Source organism: Rhinolophus sinicus, linkage group LG18 (genome assembly GCF_036562045.2).
Source record: "Rhinolophus sinicus isolate RSC01 linkage group LG18, ASM3656204v1, whole genome shotgun sequence".
In the NCBI taxonomy this organism is placed as follows: domain Eukaryota; kingdom Metazoa; phylum Chordata; class Mammalia; order Chiroptera; family Rhinolophidae; genus Rhinolophus; species Rhinolophus sinicus.
The window spans coordinates 2,171,754-2,187,171 of record NC_133767.1 but is presented as its reverse complement, the minus strand read 5'-3'; the positions used below and the strand labels follow the sequence as shown (position 1 = coordinate 2,187,171).

General features: G+C 49.0%; 2 protein-coding genes and 1 non-coding gene across 6 annotated transcripts in view; all 3 read left to right on the top strand.

The window, feature by feature from the left end:
- The window catches only part of EEF2K (eukaryotic elongation factor 2 kinase), a 53,251-nt gene extending 49,925 nt beyond the window's left edge, over positions 1–3,326 (top strand). For all 3 annotated transcript variants that reach the window (XM_019751663.2, XM_019751661.2, XM_019751662.2), the window contains one exon: positions 124–3,326. In XM_019751663.2, coding sequence (XP_019607222.2) covers positions 124–233 — 110 coding nt within the window. In that variant the 3' untranslated portion in view covers positions 234–3,326. The remainder of the gene's footprint in view (positions 1–123) is intronic.
- Positions 3,327–10,348: 7,022 nt separating this feature from the next.
- Positions 10,349–10,430, top strand: TRNAL-AAG (transfer RNA leucine (anticodon AAG)). Its single transcript has one exon. It is a non-coding gene; the product is annotated as a tRNA-Leu (tRNA).
- A 155-nt stretch (positions 10,431–10,585) lies between these two features.
- The window catches only part of POLR3E (RNA polymerase III subunit E), a 35,650-nt gene continuing 30,817 nt past the window's right edge, over positions 10,586–15,418 (top strand). Inside the window, exon 1 of one of the 2 annotated variants that reach the window (XM_019751670.2) lies at positions 10,586–10,751. The gene's annotated coding sequence lies outside the window, so the exon portion shown is untranslated. The remainder of the gene's footprint in view (positions 10,752–15,418) is intronic. The other variant, XM_019751669.2, reaches the window with a different exon arrangement.

Here is a 15,418-nt window from a genome sequence, read left to right as displayed (position 1 = left end):
AGAGAGTATAGGAGTAGTTTTGGGAGTAGTTTGGTCTCACACTCCGGGGACGGGTGTGAGGCCCCAGAGTGGCGAACACCACGGGTGGTTCAGCTGTTTGTGCCCCACTCTGCTGTCTTTCAGGCGACTTGTACAGCCAGGCAGCCGAGGCAGCGATGGAAGCCATGAAGGGCCGGCTGGCCAACCAGTACTACCAGAAGGCGGAGGAGGCCTGGGCCCAGATGCAGGAGTAACTCCGCGGGAGAATCACGGCCGGCCAGTCTCGAGCAAAAGGGCTAGAGGGGGCGGGAAAGACTTACTGACTTATTTAGGGGTTTTTTTGGCAGGGGAAGGGGACGTGTTTTTTACTATGTTGTAAATCAACTTCTGTGTGTCATTTTTTGACTCTTGAAAATGTCTTTGCTACCAGCAGAAATTCTACAGCTGTCCCCCTAGGGCAGAATTTTGGGGGGTGTGGGGATTGAAAAAGCAGTCTAATGAACCAACAAAGCATTCTGAGGTTCTTTTGGTGGTGTTTTGTCACGAGGTGTAAGGAAAGTGCTTTTCTGCCTTCGTTGGAAAATATTAGGGCTTTTGCTCAGCAGCCTTTTCAGGCTGAAATTGAAATCACGGGTCTGCAGAGCTTGTGTTTCCTGAGTCGGGTGGCGAATGAAGAGCTGCCTGGGAACCTTCCATGGGTATGTGTTGCCACGACTTAATGCAAAGCCTTCCTTCCAGAGCACCTGGAAGCGTGCGTGGCACTGGCTGTGAACCTGAGATGGTACAGCACCCGGGCCCCCTTCTGCCAAGAGGTAGGGAGGGCCCACACTACGACTGTTTTCTCTCCTTTACTTTCATTTCCTTCCCGAAATGCAACTGATTTCCCGGAATGCAGCCAAATTCCACTTGTGGGCATGCTTTCTGCAGTGGGCTTTTCAAAACAGGCTCGGCGTCTGTGTGCACACATTTACTACCTCTGTGCCCTCCGTCAGCTGGTGTGGACGTGAGTGTACCTCGAGCCTGACATGCAAGGACAGTGGCTGGGTATATGGAAGCCTGGCCTCCCAGTGAATGTGTCCTCTGCACCCTAGTGGCAGCGTCCACAGTGTGACTGAAGTACCCTGTGTCCAGGATTTCTCCCCATTTTCTTAGCATCGGTGTTCTTTTGTGGCATCTGCTTCCCAGCTCTCGTCCTTGGCATTTTCTGCTCAAAGTGAGGTTGATTTTCTTGTAATTTGCAGCAGCCCCTTGAGATTTTTTTAAGATGTTTGAGAATGAGAGGGCAGGAACCGTAAACAATCATTAATTCTAGTAGTTTCTCCAGGGCCAGGCTATGGCTAACTGTACATAATGAGCATTTCCTTTAAAAGGAATTCAGATTTAACATCAGTATGATTTCAGCTGGTGGTTCAAGTAGCAAAGAAAACAGACTGCTTCCCTCAACCCCTAGCGATTAAGCAGCCTCTCTTTCTTTGTTTAAAAATCAAAACATAAGCAAGCAGAGTGTGGCATACAAACCATTCTTATCTGCTTACTAAAACGTTAGTGTTAAGTTCTGTGGGCTCTTGAACCTGTGTAAGCATTAAGTTCCAAAGTCCAGAGTGTGCCCTCAAGGAAAACTCAAGGGGAGTCCAAATGACCTTGGTGTCCAAATGACCTTTGAAAAACCGGTATCAGGGCCTAGAAATGACTAACTCCCTCCGTTCGTGTGTGAACTCATTACAACCAGTTTACTCCAGAAGCGGGAGCTGATCATTCTCTTTCCATTTGCCCCAGATCAGGTAATCGTTTTTTGTTTATGCGTTTTGATCCAGTACATAGAGTTAAATTGCAAATGATCGCTGTAAGTCAGAAGCAACTTCATTGTGACTTTTCTCTGCAAAGTGATCAAACCTCGTAGAACTCATGCTTTTTTGTCACCATTCTTACTTCAGGCAGCCACCTCCCTCTGAGACTTCACTATGCCAGTAATTTTTGTTCCCTGAACACCGATCTCATTTTTTAGTTATGTGTCAATGCTTCTCTCTAATACAGGAACTGGCATACTTTTTTGTAAAGGGCCAGATAGTAAATGTTTTAGGCTGTGCGGCCATATGGGCTTTGCAGCTGCTACACCTGCTGTTGTCACATCAGTGTGGCTGGTGTGCCAGTAAAACTCGATTTCAAAAGCAGGTGGCCTGCCTGGGTTGTAGTGTTCCAACCCTGCTCTAATCCTCAACTGAGAGCTACTGTATCAGCTTTGGGTAAGAGCTCTCTCAGTTTTCCGGCCTCTAGGGCTCAGACACCCAGTGCCTGGCACAGAACAGGTGCTCAGGAAATGTGGGGACAAATGGAGAGGCAGGCCCAGTCCCCGCACCCACTCTTTGCAGCTCTGGCCCCTCCACCCAGTTAATGATGCCTTGTCTGCATTGGCTGGAGCCAGCCCCCCTGCAGCTGCAGTCACCCAGCCACCCACTGGGCCTTCCCGCCAGCAGGGGGCTGCAATGGCTGTCTGTAGACAGGTAAGCAAATGCTTCCTGAGAGTAAAAGGATCTGCAGGCTGTTGAGAAGAGCAACCTCCACCTTCAGAACCTAGTTTTGTGCCTTCTAAAGCTGGTTAGGGCATTTTTTTCCACAAATGCTGAACGTGCCCAAAACAAAACAACCCAGGACATTCCAGCCCAACTGGGAGGACATCAGAGACTGTCTTCAAGTACAAGAAGCAGGGGATGGTCCAGGAGATAAGCAGAGTTGGGGCGTCATCGGGGACCTCCAGTCACAGGGTGGAGAAGCTGCGGTTCTGGGCGGTAGGGTCTTCCACAGAGATGCTACCGGTGAGCGGCCCAGCGGGAGCTAGGCTTCGAGAGCTGTTCTTACGCCAAAGATCCTGGAAATAAAATTTCAACGGGACTGTTATGGCCCTTTCAGTTTTGCTCCCGGTTAGAAGAAGAAGGCTTTATGGATGTCCGAAGGAAAGAAATCCCAAACCCCAGCGTGTCTGAACACTCCCCTTCCTCCCCCTCCCCCGAGGCACCCTGGGAAATGACCATCCAGCATAACTACCCTTGTTGCTACTTAGTGACTGCACTTCCTGTCATCCCCACACATTTGTTTGCAGTACTGGGCATGTGGTACAAACGCACAAGTGTTTACACAAGTATGTGCAGCTGGTGGGGAAAGCAGACAAAACGTGCATTTTCTCTGCGTGGATTTGTGTCCGTTACTCGTGCTTCCGGTCTCTGGGGCATCTAGACAAGGTGGACACCAGGTGGGACCCCGAGAAGTGACTTGCGACTTGCGTTACAGATTTACCTTTGTATATGTATTAAGTTCTATTTCGTGTTTCCAAATAAAGTGGTTTCTTTCTTTGTGGTCTCAAATTCAAATGTTTCCCGGTCGCCTAAGAGTGGAGCTGCTGGCTGGAGGCAGAGGTGAACTGGAGGGCTCCATCTGGAAGGGGCAACTATGGTTCACATCCACGGGTAGGGGCGGGGGGTGCCAGTGTTGCCCCATTTTCTGATTTTTCAAGAGCTGCTGAAAATTGGGTTTTGTAATGCAAGGTCTTCTTGATTTTTAACAGTTCTGATCAGTCCTGAGTTTTTTAAAAGCCCTTCCAGATTTGGCCAGGGTGCTGGACCTCTGCTTTAGTAGGTGAAAACCTCTTTTTTCTTGATTTTTCTATAGACCAGAAAGAATAATCTTTACAGAGTTGTCTTTGGCTTCAAAGAAGATAATGCATGTTAAAGATGCTTTGTGACCCAGAGCCTAAGAAAATCTTGGCTGTTGGTACTGTCATTTGGTTTCAAGCTGGTGGTTTTTTCATTTTAAGAAATTTGAACATTGGCATAGCTATGAGGGTAGATTGAACACACTTATTTAGGTCCATGCTCATAAGTCCTCACTGAAGTGACAAGAAAGAGATTGTGTTAATGGCATAAGCCCAAGAGGACGAGGAAGAAGTGACAACAGCAACAAAATTTGGGGTGCTGGAAAGCGGATGGGCTGTGATGGGAGTGCTGGAAAGCGGATGGGCTGTAATTGAATTAGCAGATCCAAGAAGGCTGGATCCTCGGTGAGCAGTAGGGAAATCTGAGCACAAACCCAGTTGTCATCACTGAAGAACCCCCAAAAGGCTGAGGAACCTCTGGAAGGGGGAGTGAGAGGGGCTAAAACTAGGGTCAGTTGAAATATAGCATCAAACTGCTAGACCCGCTTACCTTCCCTGTGGAGCCAGCCAGCTGCCTCTCACCCGGCAGAAGCTGGGACACCAGGCACAGTAGGGAGAGGCTACTGGACTGCAAGGAGGGTGACATGGAAGTTTCCATGTTGGAAACTTCCACTAGCCTCCTTTTTTCCCCTGTGCCTCCCAGGTACTGACAGCCTGACTGACCCTCCTGGCAGAAGGCAAGCGGTTGGAGAAATCTCTAGGGGATGTGACCAGCCTAAGGTAAAAGATGGAAAGTGCCCCCCACCAATGATGAAACAGGCTGGCCGGAGCGCCTCACCAGGAAAGGTTTCAGCCAGCAAGCCTCACCCACACCCACAGACACCTAAGGAGAACCCCATTCTGAAACTTGAACAGCCAGCCGATTACCTGTACGTAAGCAGAGCATTTCATATGAAAGACATCAAAGCCAACAAACAGAAGGAAACTTAAAAAAACCCACAATCATTCATGTCCTTAGATAAAATCTGGCCGTCCATGGAAAGAGAACAAGATGAAATGCTAAAAATACAACGGAAGAGCTCTTATAAATTGTGCCCTTATGAAAATGAGTAACAATGGAAGGTTGGAAAATAAAGTTGAGGAAGTAGAACAAAAACATGAAAAATAGAAAAAAATTCTAGCAGTTGGAAAAACAAGCAAACTTGCCTGCACAACTTCCTCGGTGGGACGGGTACCATTTGTTATCTGCTTTGTGGAGAAATTAGCTAAGGACAGCCTAAGATTATTTTTCTGTCGCTTTTTATTATTATTTTTTAACTTGTAGCTTTTTAGTGATCTCTCCTTGGCCTTCTAAAATTTGGGACCAGAATTCTAAGATCTTAATTTCATAGTCAAAATTTTAATACAGCCTTTTAATATGAATTGAACATGCACGTAGACTTAAATACATCGTTTTTTCTAAATTATATTTACCACATATTGGTTAAAATGTAAATAAATGTAACAGTCCTACCTGTATGCAGATCATTTTTCAGCAGTAAGCAAATGCTTGTACTGAAATACAGTTAGGGTTCCAAAAAAGTTTGGTGTCTTTCTTTCTACCGTAACATACTTATCAGAATTAAGGTCACCAAAAGGAACTCATAAGTCTGGTTAGGACTGGGTTTGTTTCTTTCCCTTGATGAGCCATTTGAGGTATCCGCTTGTTTTTCTTTCTACATGCCGTACTTATGTTTCTTTCTGACTTCATGCACACTTTTAGTTTTCCCAATTATAAACGAAATTCCAAAGAATTAGAGCTCTTAATATTAAGTAGTATCTATTGGGGGGAAAAAGGAAGCAGAATTGTCTTAGTGAAAACAAAAGGAAGTCGTTCTTTTTTTAAAAAAACACAAAAAAAAACCTAGGAACCTCACTTAGACGTTTGAGAAAGAACAGGGTAAGTAGAGGGTAGAGAATCTTTTTTAAAAAGTCAAGAACACTTCTCAGAACCGAAGGATGTGTGTTTCCAGAACAACAGGGCCCATCAAGTACGTACCTAGCACAGTGGATAAAATTAGACTTATGCCAAGATTCATCTTCATGAAATTTCAGAGTATTAAGGACCAGGAAAAGATCCTGGAAGCTTCCAGGGGGAAAGAACCAGTTTCATATACAGGATGGAGAATCAGAATGACATCAGACTTCTCACCAGTAACACTGGAAGTTGGAAGATGATACCGTCTATATTCTTTCTGGAGAAGCTGCTCTTTCACATGAAACCATATGCCCAAACCATTACGTTTAAGGGTAGAATAAAGATGTCTTCTGACGTGCATGTTCTCAAAAATAATCTCCCAGGTACTCATTCTGCAGAAGATACTGGAGGATTTGCTCTGCCCAAAGAGGGACTAACAAGAAATGCTTGACATCCAGAAGAGTGCGGCCAAGTCAGTTCCCTGGATGAGGGGGAAGGGTGAGCCCAACTTGCCCTGAACCTCCAGCTGACTGCCCCTGCCAGGAGGCTTTGGGAGAAGTGTCTTCAAGAAGCTGAAGCGATTCATTACCTCATGTGCCTGTGTGTCCACAATTAGAAGGTGAATTAGGGATGAATTCATAGAAACTGGGTAAGTTTTTCTTTTAAGAAGGCAATTATGAACAATAAACAATATTTTCCAGAAAAGGAAGAACGATTATAGTTGCATGTATAGTTAAGCTCAAGCTTAGCAAATAGCATTTGCTAATTATGGCTCAAATGAAATTGCAGTATGACTGTTAGGGGTGTTGGAGTAAGAGGACTGTTGTGATGGGGGAGGTGGCTGGAGTTAAATTCTTATCTCATTAGTAGGAAGTCAGCAGAGAATGCCTAAAACTGATAGGGGAAAAAAAAGCAGGAACATAAGCATATTGTTTAGACCTATGGAGATAAATATACCAGAAGAATCTGCCAGAAGTTGGAAGTGCTTGCCTGGGGCTAGAGGGGTAGGCATACTGCTAATTTTGATAATAAGCCTTGTAGGATTGACAGTGTACACATGTGCAACTTTGATAAAGTTATCAAATTAAAGAATTTAAAATATTTACTAAGTTAAAAATACTAAATTCGCTAAATTAAAAATTCATTACAGTAATTAATATATTGAGCACCTACTGTTTGAATCTGAGACACCCTTGATCTTAAGAGGCACCGTTTTTGATGAATTAATAAGAAAAACACTGAAAATAAACTATATGCCATTGATCATCAGATGTAGGTCAATTTTCGAGATATTAAAATGTGAAAACATGTCTTAGAAACAATGATGTATGGTATGTCAGACATTGCGCTGGGTATATACAGTTATCTCTAACCCGGCGACAAACCTCAGTATTGTGACCGTTTCACAGATGAGAAAAATGAGGCTTAAAAGGGTTATATAGGGAAAGCATTTGCCAGGAATGTTTTGAGGGATCAAGAAGGAAAGTTGGAGGTTCAAAAATCAGATGTCATCATAGTTCCAACATAAACAGTGCCGACTGATGCGTGATTCCCATGACCTACCAGCATCTTCCCAGGACATCAGAAGTATTTCGAAGGCTGGACCTCAAAGGAATTGATGGAAGGATGCCACAAGTCATGGAGCCTGCAGCTTGATCTGACTCAACACAGGAAATCTCGTTCAGGTCTGTCCCATGGAGCTTTGAGTGGGCGAGGTGTAAGATGACCACATGTCCCAGTTTACCAGGGAGTTCTGATTCATGCCCGTGAATTAAGCATTTGTTTCAGAAAAAAAGTGCCATGGTCACCCTGCTAAGGGTATCAGTGCTCTGCACACAATTAAAGTGTGTCTCCTCTACAGGGACAAAGTTCCTTTGGGGGAGGCCTAGGTGGTCACGATTTCTTGGTTGCAGGTAACGGAAATCAAAGCTGGTTAGCTTTAGCAAAGAAGCAATTTGGGGGGAAGGAAATAGTCTACAGAATGGAAGGTAAAACAGAAAGAATCAGACCTCAGAAGCGGAGGGACCAGGCAGGGCCAGTGTGGAGGAGATCTAGGAAGCAGAAGGGGACAGAACAATCTAAAGGAAAAGAAAAGAATGTTCGGTTTAAGGTCACTGGCAAATGACAGTCAACTGGGTGGGTAGAGAACGCGTTTCCCAGCACAAATCTCAATACAATTGATTTCATAAGAAAAATGCTTAAGCATTTTATCAGGAATGTTCATTTCTTTCCAGAAGAAGATTCATGTGGCAAGAAGGTTTGGTCTCAGACCAGGTTTGCAATGACATTCCTTGGACAGGTGCAAGGGAGTGAAGTGTGGAGGGGGTTCAGACTGAGCCTCCTTGCTCATCTTCACTGACCACTGCTAAGGGCTTATGATACAGAGACAGACACAGACACCCTTCATCTGACAGCCCCTACATTGTCAGTGGGGGACAAGTGAGCAGTGTTTGATCTGGGGTGCTAGCCTTTCTCCCCTCCATCTGCCCCATTAGTCAGGGGCAGGGAAGTAAACGCACCAAGGGATAGTCAGGCAGTTCAGCCCTTCCCTCCCTCCCCCTACCTAGAGCTGCTGGGACCCTGTGGGTCCAGGAGTTCTGATGCAACATTCTACTTCAGTCTCACCTCTGATGGTCACCAGACAGCTGTGTAATGGGGCTGCCAGAATGCAAGAAACTCCCTTAAGTATCCCATTCAGTATGTACTTGTAGGGACAGACCTGACTTGCTACAGAATGTTCTGGCAAAAATATCTCTAGCATCATTTGATTCTTTACCATGTGAGGGTGAAGTTTATTGGTTACAACTGACAGCTACGAGGTAGCACCAGCTTTAGCAGAAAAGGGATTTATTACCACGATAAAGGGATGCCTCCAGGAATGTGACTCCCACTGGGTCCTGAGAAGGGTCCTGAGCTGGAAGCCAGATAATCAGGATTTCTCTATGACTCTGCTCTTTTCATTTCGTTGTTCTTTCTTTTGCCACGCACTGGTTTTCTCTCCTCCAATCCATCTCACAGACTGGCCACCCCACGTACACCTTTCTCCCTAGTCCCTCTCAGTCTCAGAGACTAACTCCAACACTAAAAACAGTCAAATGAACAAATCAGGAACTCACCCTCTCCCAATTCAGATTCTCAAAAGAGAATCTGCGCGGTCCAACCTGAGTTGTCCGTTCCCATGGAACGCACTGGCTGTGGTGTGGGGGCAGGGAGGCATGGCACAAAGGTGGCTGCCAGGGACCCACTCTCTGGGCTGATCAGGCAGTTCCTAGAAAAGTGGGATTACGCAGAGACCCCAACAATTGTCCTGCATTATGGGAACATTTCCGTTTGGAAAACCCAGCACACAACTCACAAATACAGTACTTCCTGGTGCTACAGCCTCATGACTAAATCAGTGCTTCTGTTGATCTCAGAGACGATCCCTCATTTAGCTTTAAACCCCCTACAATGCCCAGCCTGTATCCCCAATAAACGGCTGCTTCTGTATTTTTTAAATATTCCTTTAAAAACAACAAACTCCTAGAGCAATGAAATCTTTGCATAGCAACACTTACGTTAAAAGTAAATGGAGAAATAAAACCAAGTTAAAGTAGACTTCAAGAGGAGAAATATGGAATGTTAACTCGTGTGCACAAATATTAACTTGTGTGCCAACTGGATATTAGCCAGAAACTTGAATATAACAATATAAACAAATGACCATATTCATAGTATGGAAGAGATTAGATCTATATGTGTCAGACCTCAAAAACAATGTTGGAGTAAAAAAAGTTGCAAATGATACTGGTACACAGTAGTAATGTTTACATAAATGAAAAACATAATAGAAGACCATACTGTACATTGTTCATGGGTATTTGTATAGACACACACACAGGCACACACACACCCAAATATTTATATAGACATGGAGGTGTCAGAAGTGGATTGGAAGGATACACATCAAATTCATGACAATAGTTACAACTGGGCAGAATGTTTGGGAGGGGGCTTTATTTTTAATGGTGTAATATAATTTTTAATGGATTTTTAAAAGGACAGCATATTCATACCATTCCCTGTGTAACAAAAGTGTATACATAGGGTAAGAAATGGAAGTGAAATACCATAATATTAAGATGGTGGGAATAGGGATGATTATTTTTTCCTTTGTACTTTTTCTGTGTTTTTAAACACCTGTATACATCAACATGGATAGAAGTTTCAAAAATACAGTTGGGTGAAAAAAATCGAGTGCAGATCAATACCAATAGTATGATAATATTTATGTAAAAACCCATATTCACTAAAAACAAAACATCTATTTTCTACAGATACACATATCCGTATGAATATATCCAAATAAATTCACAGCAAAAAATACAAAGTCTGTATACTAAGCTGATGACAATGGTTGCATCTGCGGAGGGGACTTAGGATGGGGTCAGAGGTTTTAATATCTTGCAATAATTCACGTATTATTTGTGCCCAGCCCGAACCCATCGTTTCATTTCTTCCTGAGATTCCTAACCCGAGTCGTGTGGGTTAACCTAAAATCTCCTGCTTAAACGCCCGACGCAACACAAGCTCTTACACTGCTTTTCACTTTAAACCCTATCTGGAACAAGTCTGGGCCTAAATATCGGAGCAAATACTTTCTTTCAACTACATGTATTCTAAATATTTTCATCACGAGCAAAGAAAACAGATCAAATTAGTAACGTGGCATTACAGTGACTTGTAAAGATGTTAAATAGCTCTCTGGAAAGAAAAGGCACCACACAGGTAGCGTGGCCGAGCGGTCTAAGGCGCTGGATTAAGGCTCCAGTCTCTTCGGGGGCGTGGGTTCGAATCCCACCGCTGCCAGGGTGAGCTTTTTGTCCCTAGGGCCTTCACGCCACGTTCTTCTCCGCTCTGTTTTGCAGGCGCACCAGCGCCCCCTGCTGCCGGCGGAGCTCGCGGCCGGCGTGAATGGAGCGACGCAGGGGGCGGGCCCGCGCGGCGCCGGGGCGGGGCATTGTGGGTAAAAGGAAGCGTGAGGCCGGGCGTGCTCCCCCCACGTGTCCGCTGGAGTTTCTCCACTGGCAACATGGCCGCTGCCTGAGCTGAGAGCCCAGCCGCCGCCGCTTGTGCAGCCCGCGGGGACCCAGGCCGTTGCCGCCGCCCGCGCGTGGCCGCCGCGGAGAGGTGAGTTCGCGGTGGCAGCGCTCGCCGGGCCTGAGCCGGGCCCCACTCGCGAGCTGGGCCGGGGCTGTGCTGCCGAGTAGGCCGGGAGGCCCGCGCTGTGCCCGGGTCCTGTGGCCACCCGGCGCTCGTGCGGGAGGGACAGGCAGCCGGCCCCGGTGCACCCAGGCCGGTCGCGCACTCCGACGTCGGCCCGGTGTCCGGGAGGCCGCGGCCGCCGGCGGTGACTCAGGGTCCAGCCGTCTTGCCCCGCTCGGCCCAGGCGGGCCTCCTACGGGGACACCTGTCCTGAGGAGGCCCGTGTCCGGCCGGCGTGGCGGCTGCGGGGGGGGGGGGCGTGAGGAGGGGCCTGGCCACGCGTGGGGGAGGTGAAACCCACGGGACAGTGCGGCTGCGGCCCGCCCTGCCCGGCCGGGGGCGGCGGATACCAGCCTGCGCTCGTCGCAGCTGATCCGCATCAGCCCGGCCCGGGCCTCCGCGTTCCCCGCCCCGGCCCCTGCGCGCCGGTCAGTCCTGACCGATCGATGAGCCAGGCCGGGGTCAGTGAGCTGGTCGGTGAAACCAGTAAATGCAGACGGTGGTTCTGGCCGTCGGCTCCGGAGTCGTCGGGCTCGGGGCAAAAGGCGGAGGTCTGAGCGGTCGCTCCAGCTTCTTCACCGGCGACATAGGCTCAGGCTTTTCTGCCTCCCTGGAGTGTGGTGAAGGCCGAGGAGGCTGAGACGGGGGAGCCCCAGCCCGCAGCGTGTGACGTGTGCTTGGGTCCCAGACCCTTTTACGTGGAAGGAAAACAGGTTGCCCGCTGGTAACAGGCCGCCCCGGGTCACATCGATTGTGGTAGTTAACCGTCACCCCCGGCCCTGGGGGGCGGGACGTGTCACCATCTGCAGGATGAAAAGGGAGAAAGCACTGAGACCAGACAGTGCGGGTGGGCCGCGGGCGGTGAGCGGCGGACGTGGGGCTTGAACCTGTGCACGGCAGCTCGGGAGTCTGGGCGCTTACCCACCACGCCAAGCTCGCTTCTGTTAAAGAAGGGGTGCAGCACAGCACTTAGGAACGAGAGGAAGGATCTTTGCCATCGGCTGGACCCGGGGTTCTGTGCTGGTTCTGCCATTCCCCCGTGCTGTGACCTTGGCAAGCTCCGCACTCCGAGCCCCAGTTTCCCCTCCCCGTAATTGTGGCCACTCTTGACTTAGAGGGCTCTGGAGAAGAGTCAGTGAGAATGAATGCCAAGTCCTCTTTAGACAAGGGTCGGACCCTCCTTTAGGCTTAGTGAGTTCTTGTACCCTAGGCCAACTCTGCCATAACAGGTGGAAGCGGGTGACGCAGAGAGGGGAGCTGCCCTGTCCAAGGGGCCTACAGCGAGTTAGAAGCCAGGCCTTGAGACTGTTTGTCCTGGGGCCCTGTCCCCTCAAGTCCTTTGTGTTTTGTCCTTGCAGACCTCTCCCTCCCTCACCAGCTGGAGAGCTTTTGGAGTTGCCACTGCTCTCTGATTGGCGGACAGGTTAGGTTCCTGGGTGCAGCACAGATGCCCCCCATTGGGACCTTCAGGTACCTCTGCTCTGGACCCCCCCTTAGCTCCATCTGGTGTCCATTTGTTGAGCAGCTCTCTGCGGAGGGAAGTATCTTGTGCCCAAGGCCACAGAGCCTCTGCCAACGAGTCCCCTTGTGGCCACAGGACACCCTGCGGAGGCCCAGGTGGTTGGGTCTGTCGGGGGGCACTTGGCTTGTGGCTGGGTGGCCAGTCCCTGGCTGTTCTCAAGGGTCCACAAGGCCACCCCCCTCTCTCTCTGCTTGGGGCTGAGTTAGGCCCACTGGGTTGAGGTTTTGTGACCCTGCTTCCACCCACTCGTTTACTTGGTTATTTGTACTATACTGAGCATCCTTCATGCCAAGCCCTGTGCTAGGTGTTGGAATAACGGTGAATTTCAAGAGACAGAATGACCCCCTGGCAACTTGAAGTAAGTGTAACTCTCCCCACTTTGTGGTGGAAGCACGGAGAGGCCCTCCTGCAGCTGACGTTCTAGTGCAGAAGACAGATAACATACGCAAATAGACGAGGTGGCGCCAATGGTGAGAAGAACCATGAAGGAAACAGCAGGGACATGTGGTAGTGACTGGGACGGGGATTGGGGTGCAGATGCTTTAAGATGGGGTGGTCGGGGAACCCATGTCCTGTGTGTGGGTGGGGGTAGTGGTGGCGTCATGAAAAGGAGCCCGCCTGAAAAGACCCGGGGAGCAGAGACGATGTGCAAAGGTCCTGAGGCAGCCTGGGCTTGCAGGCCCGCAGGAGGCCCACCTGCCTCGGTGGGTGATGAGGGAGAGGCGGGGGCAAGATCACCTAGGGCCATGGGAGGGAGTTGGGTTTTATTCTGTGTGACAGCAGGGAGATGATGTGATTTACCCTTTTATCAGGACAACTCGGACTGTTTCTGGAAGGATTGGAGGTAGGAAAGAGAGACCACAGGGAGACTTGCTACAGCAGTACTTTTCAAATTGTGGGTGAAGATTTATTTCAAATTGTGGGATGTGAAATCAACTTAGGGGGACATTAACCAGCATTTCTCATTTTCATGAGCAAGGGTAGAAACCATCACTATGTCACTTAGAGTACCGTGTTTCCCCGAAAATAAGACCTAATATAAGACCCGGTCTTATTTTACTATAATATAAGACTGGGTCTTATATGTCTTATATTAATTTTTGCTCCAAAAGACGCATTAGAGCTGATTGTCCGGCTAGGTCTTGTTTTTGGGGAAACATGATATTAATTTCTGCTCCAAAAGACGCTTTAGGGCTTATGTTAGGGGACGTCATCCTGAAAAATCATGCTAGGCCTTCTTTTCTGGTTAGGTCTTATTTTTGGGGAAGCATGGTAGGACAGTTATGGCTGTGAGACCTTGTTGTAGGTACGTAATTGTATGTATGTTCTGGGTCGTTTATGTGAGATGGGTTTCTTACTGCGGTCTTAGGCAGAAAACTTTGAAAGCCACTGAGTTGGGTGGTGTTGGGTAGGAGGGTGAAGGTTGGTGATAACGCCAGCACTGACCAATCAGGGTCCTGTCCAGGGAGGAGCTCCACCTCAAGGGTGCTTCATCCTCCTCACTGGGGACGGGTCACCAGAGCCCACCAGTGGCCGGGAAAGCCTGTGATTGGGACCCTCCAGGCCACACCCTCATAGTACACTTAATCTGACCCCTTCTCCCTGGAAGTCCCCAAGCTCAGCTGTCCACAGCCAGCTGCAGAGAACACAGCTTGGCAGGATCCAGCCTGGCAGCCAGTGCAGATGGGCAGGGGTCTTGGGCTCCCCCATCCATTGCCCTCTGGGCCTTAGGAGGCACCTGCCGCTGTCAGTTGGGGGCTTCTGGTTTTTACCCTGTCTCCCATCTCCTGAATGTCGCTGTGGCCCACTTCCGTCACCGCTGGCTTTTCACTCTCCCCTCCAGAGGGTAGGGAAGGGTAGGCCTGTGGGCGGTGAGGTCTGCCAGATGAAGGCAGGGCAGGGAGGGGCTGTTTGGACCTCTCCTGGGATGATAAAGACTTTGGCTTTATTCTGAGTGACAGGAGGCCTTCGCTGACTTGGCTCTCAAAGGCTCACTGGCTGTGGGGTTGAGCAAAGGGCGCCTGGGTGAGGGTGGAAGCAGGGGGACCGGTTTGGACCGAGGCTGTGGCTGTGACAGGCCCCAGGATGAGCTGGCTGCACTGGGAGTGGCCAGGTCCCAGACGTCCTGTGAAGGTAGCGCCGACAGGATTTACTGGTGTGGGATGAGAGGGAGAGAAGCATCAAGAATGAGGACGGCAGCGTTTTGGCCTGAGCAGTCCTAGAGTTTGGAATGTGTGTCTGGAATACGTGAGACGATGTCACATGGTGGTGGGCAGGGGGCTTAGATGACACTGAATCCCACGGTGAAGGTGTTGTGCCCATTTACACATTAAATAGTTCAAGTGTGAGGTCGGTAAGAGGAAAATGATGCTGGACTTCCTAAAGGCAGAGGTCTTGGGGGCCGCTGAGGTCTGAGGGTGCCCGGTGCCTTGCTAACTGAGCAGCCCTCCTTTTGGGCACAGGAGGCTCAGCCCAGTGACTGTCACCCTCCATCATGGGGGACAGCTGCAGCCTTCCTCCTCCAGGTCCTGAAGTGCTTCCTGTCCCCTGGAGCCTGCTCCCCGGGCTGGGGCCCAAGGCCCCGCTCCACAGGAAGGCCCCTCCGTTCCCTCTGAACAGCGGAAGTCCCACAGCCTGGCTCTGACGCCCAGGGGGTCAGTCCTCTCGCTTGTGGTGTGGCTTTGGGTAAGACATGTAAAGTGTCTCTGAGTTCCAGTCTCCTCATTATAAAATGGGGCCCGTGAAGCCACCTCCCGGTGTCGTTCTGTTGACTACATTAGAGAAAGGTATGGAAGAGGGTCAGTGTTAGACACACGCAAACAAGAACACCACAGAAAGGACAGTCACCAATCTTGGGGGGGGGGGGCTGAAGTCAGCGTGAAAATCAGCGATTGGAGACAGAGCCCCCAAAAGCACTTGGGCCTGTGCTGTTTCTGACATCACTCATTTTTAAATATGTTTTTATGTTTCAGTTACAGTTGACGTGCAGTGATCCCCCCCATAAGTCTAGTCCCCGCCTGGCACCGTACATGGTTTTTACAACATTACTGACCATTCCCTGTGCTGTACT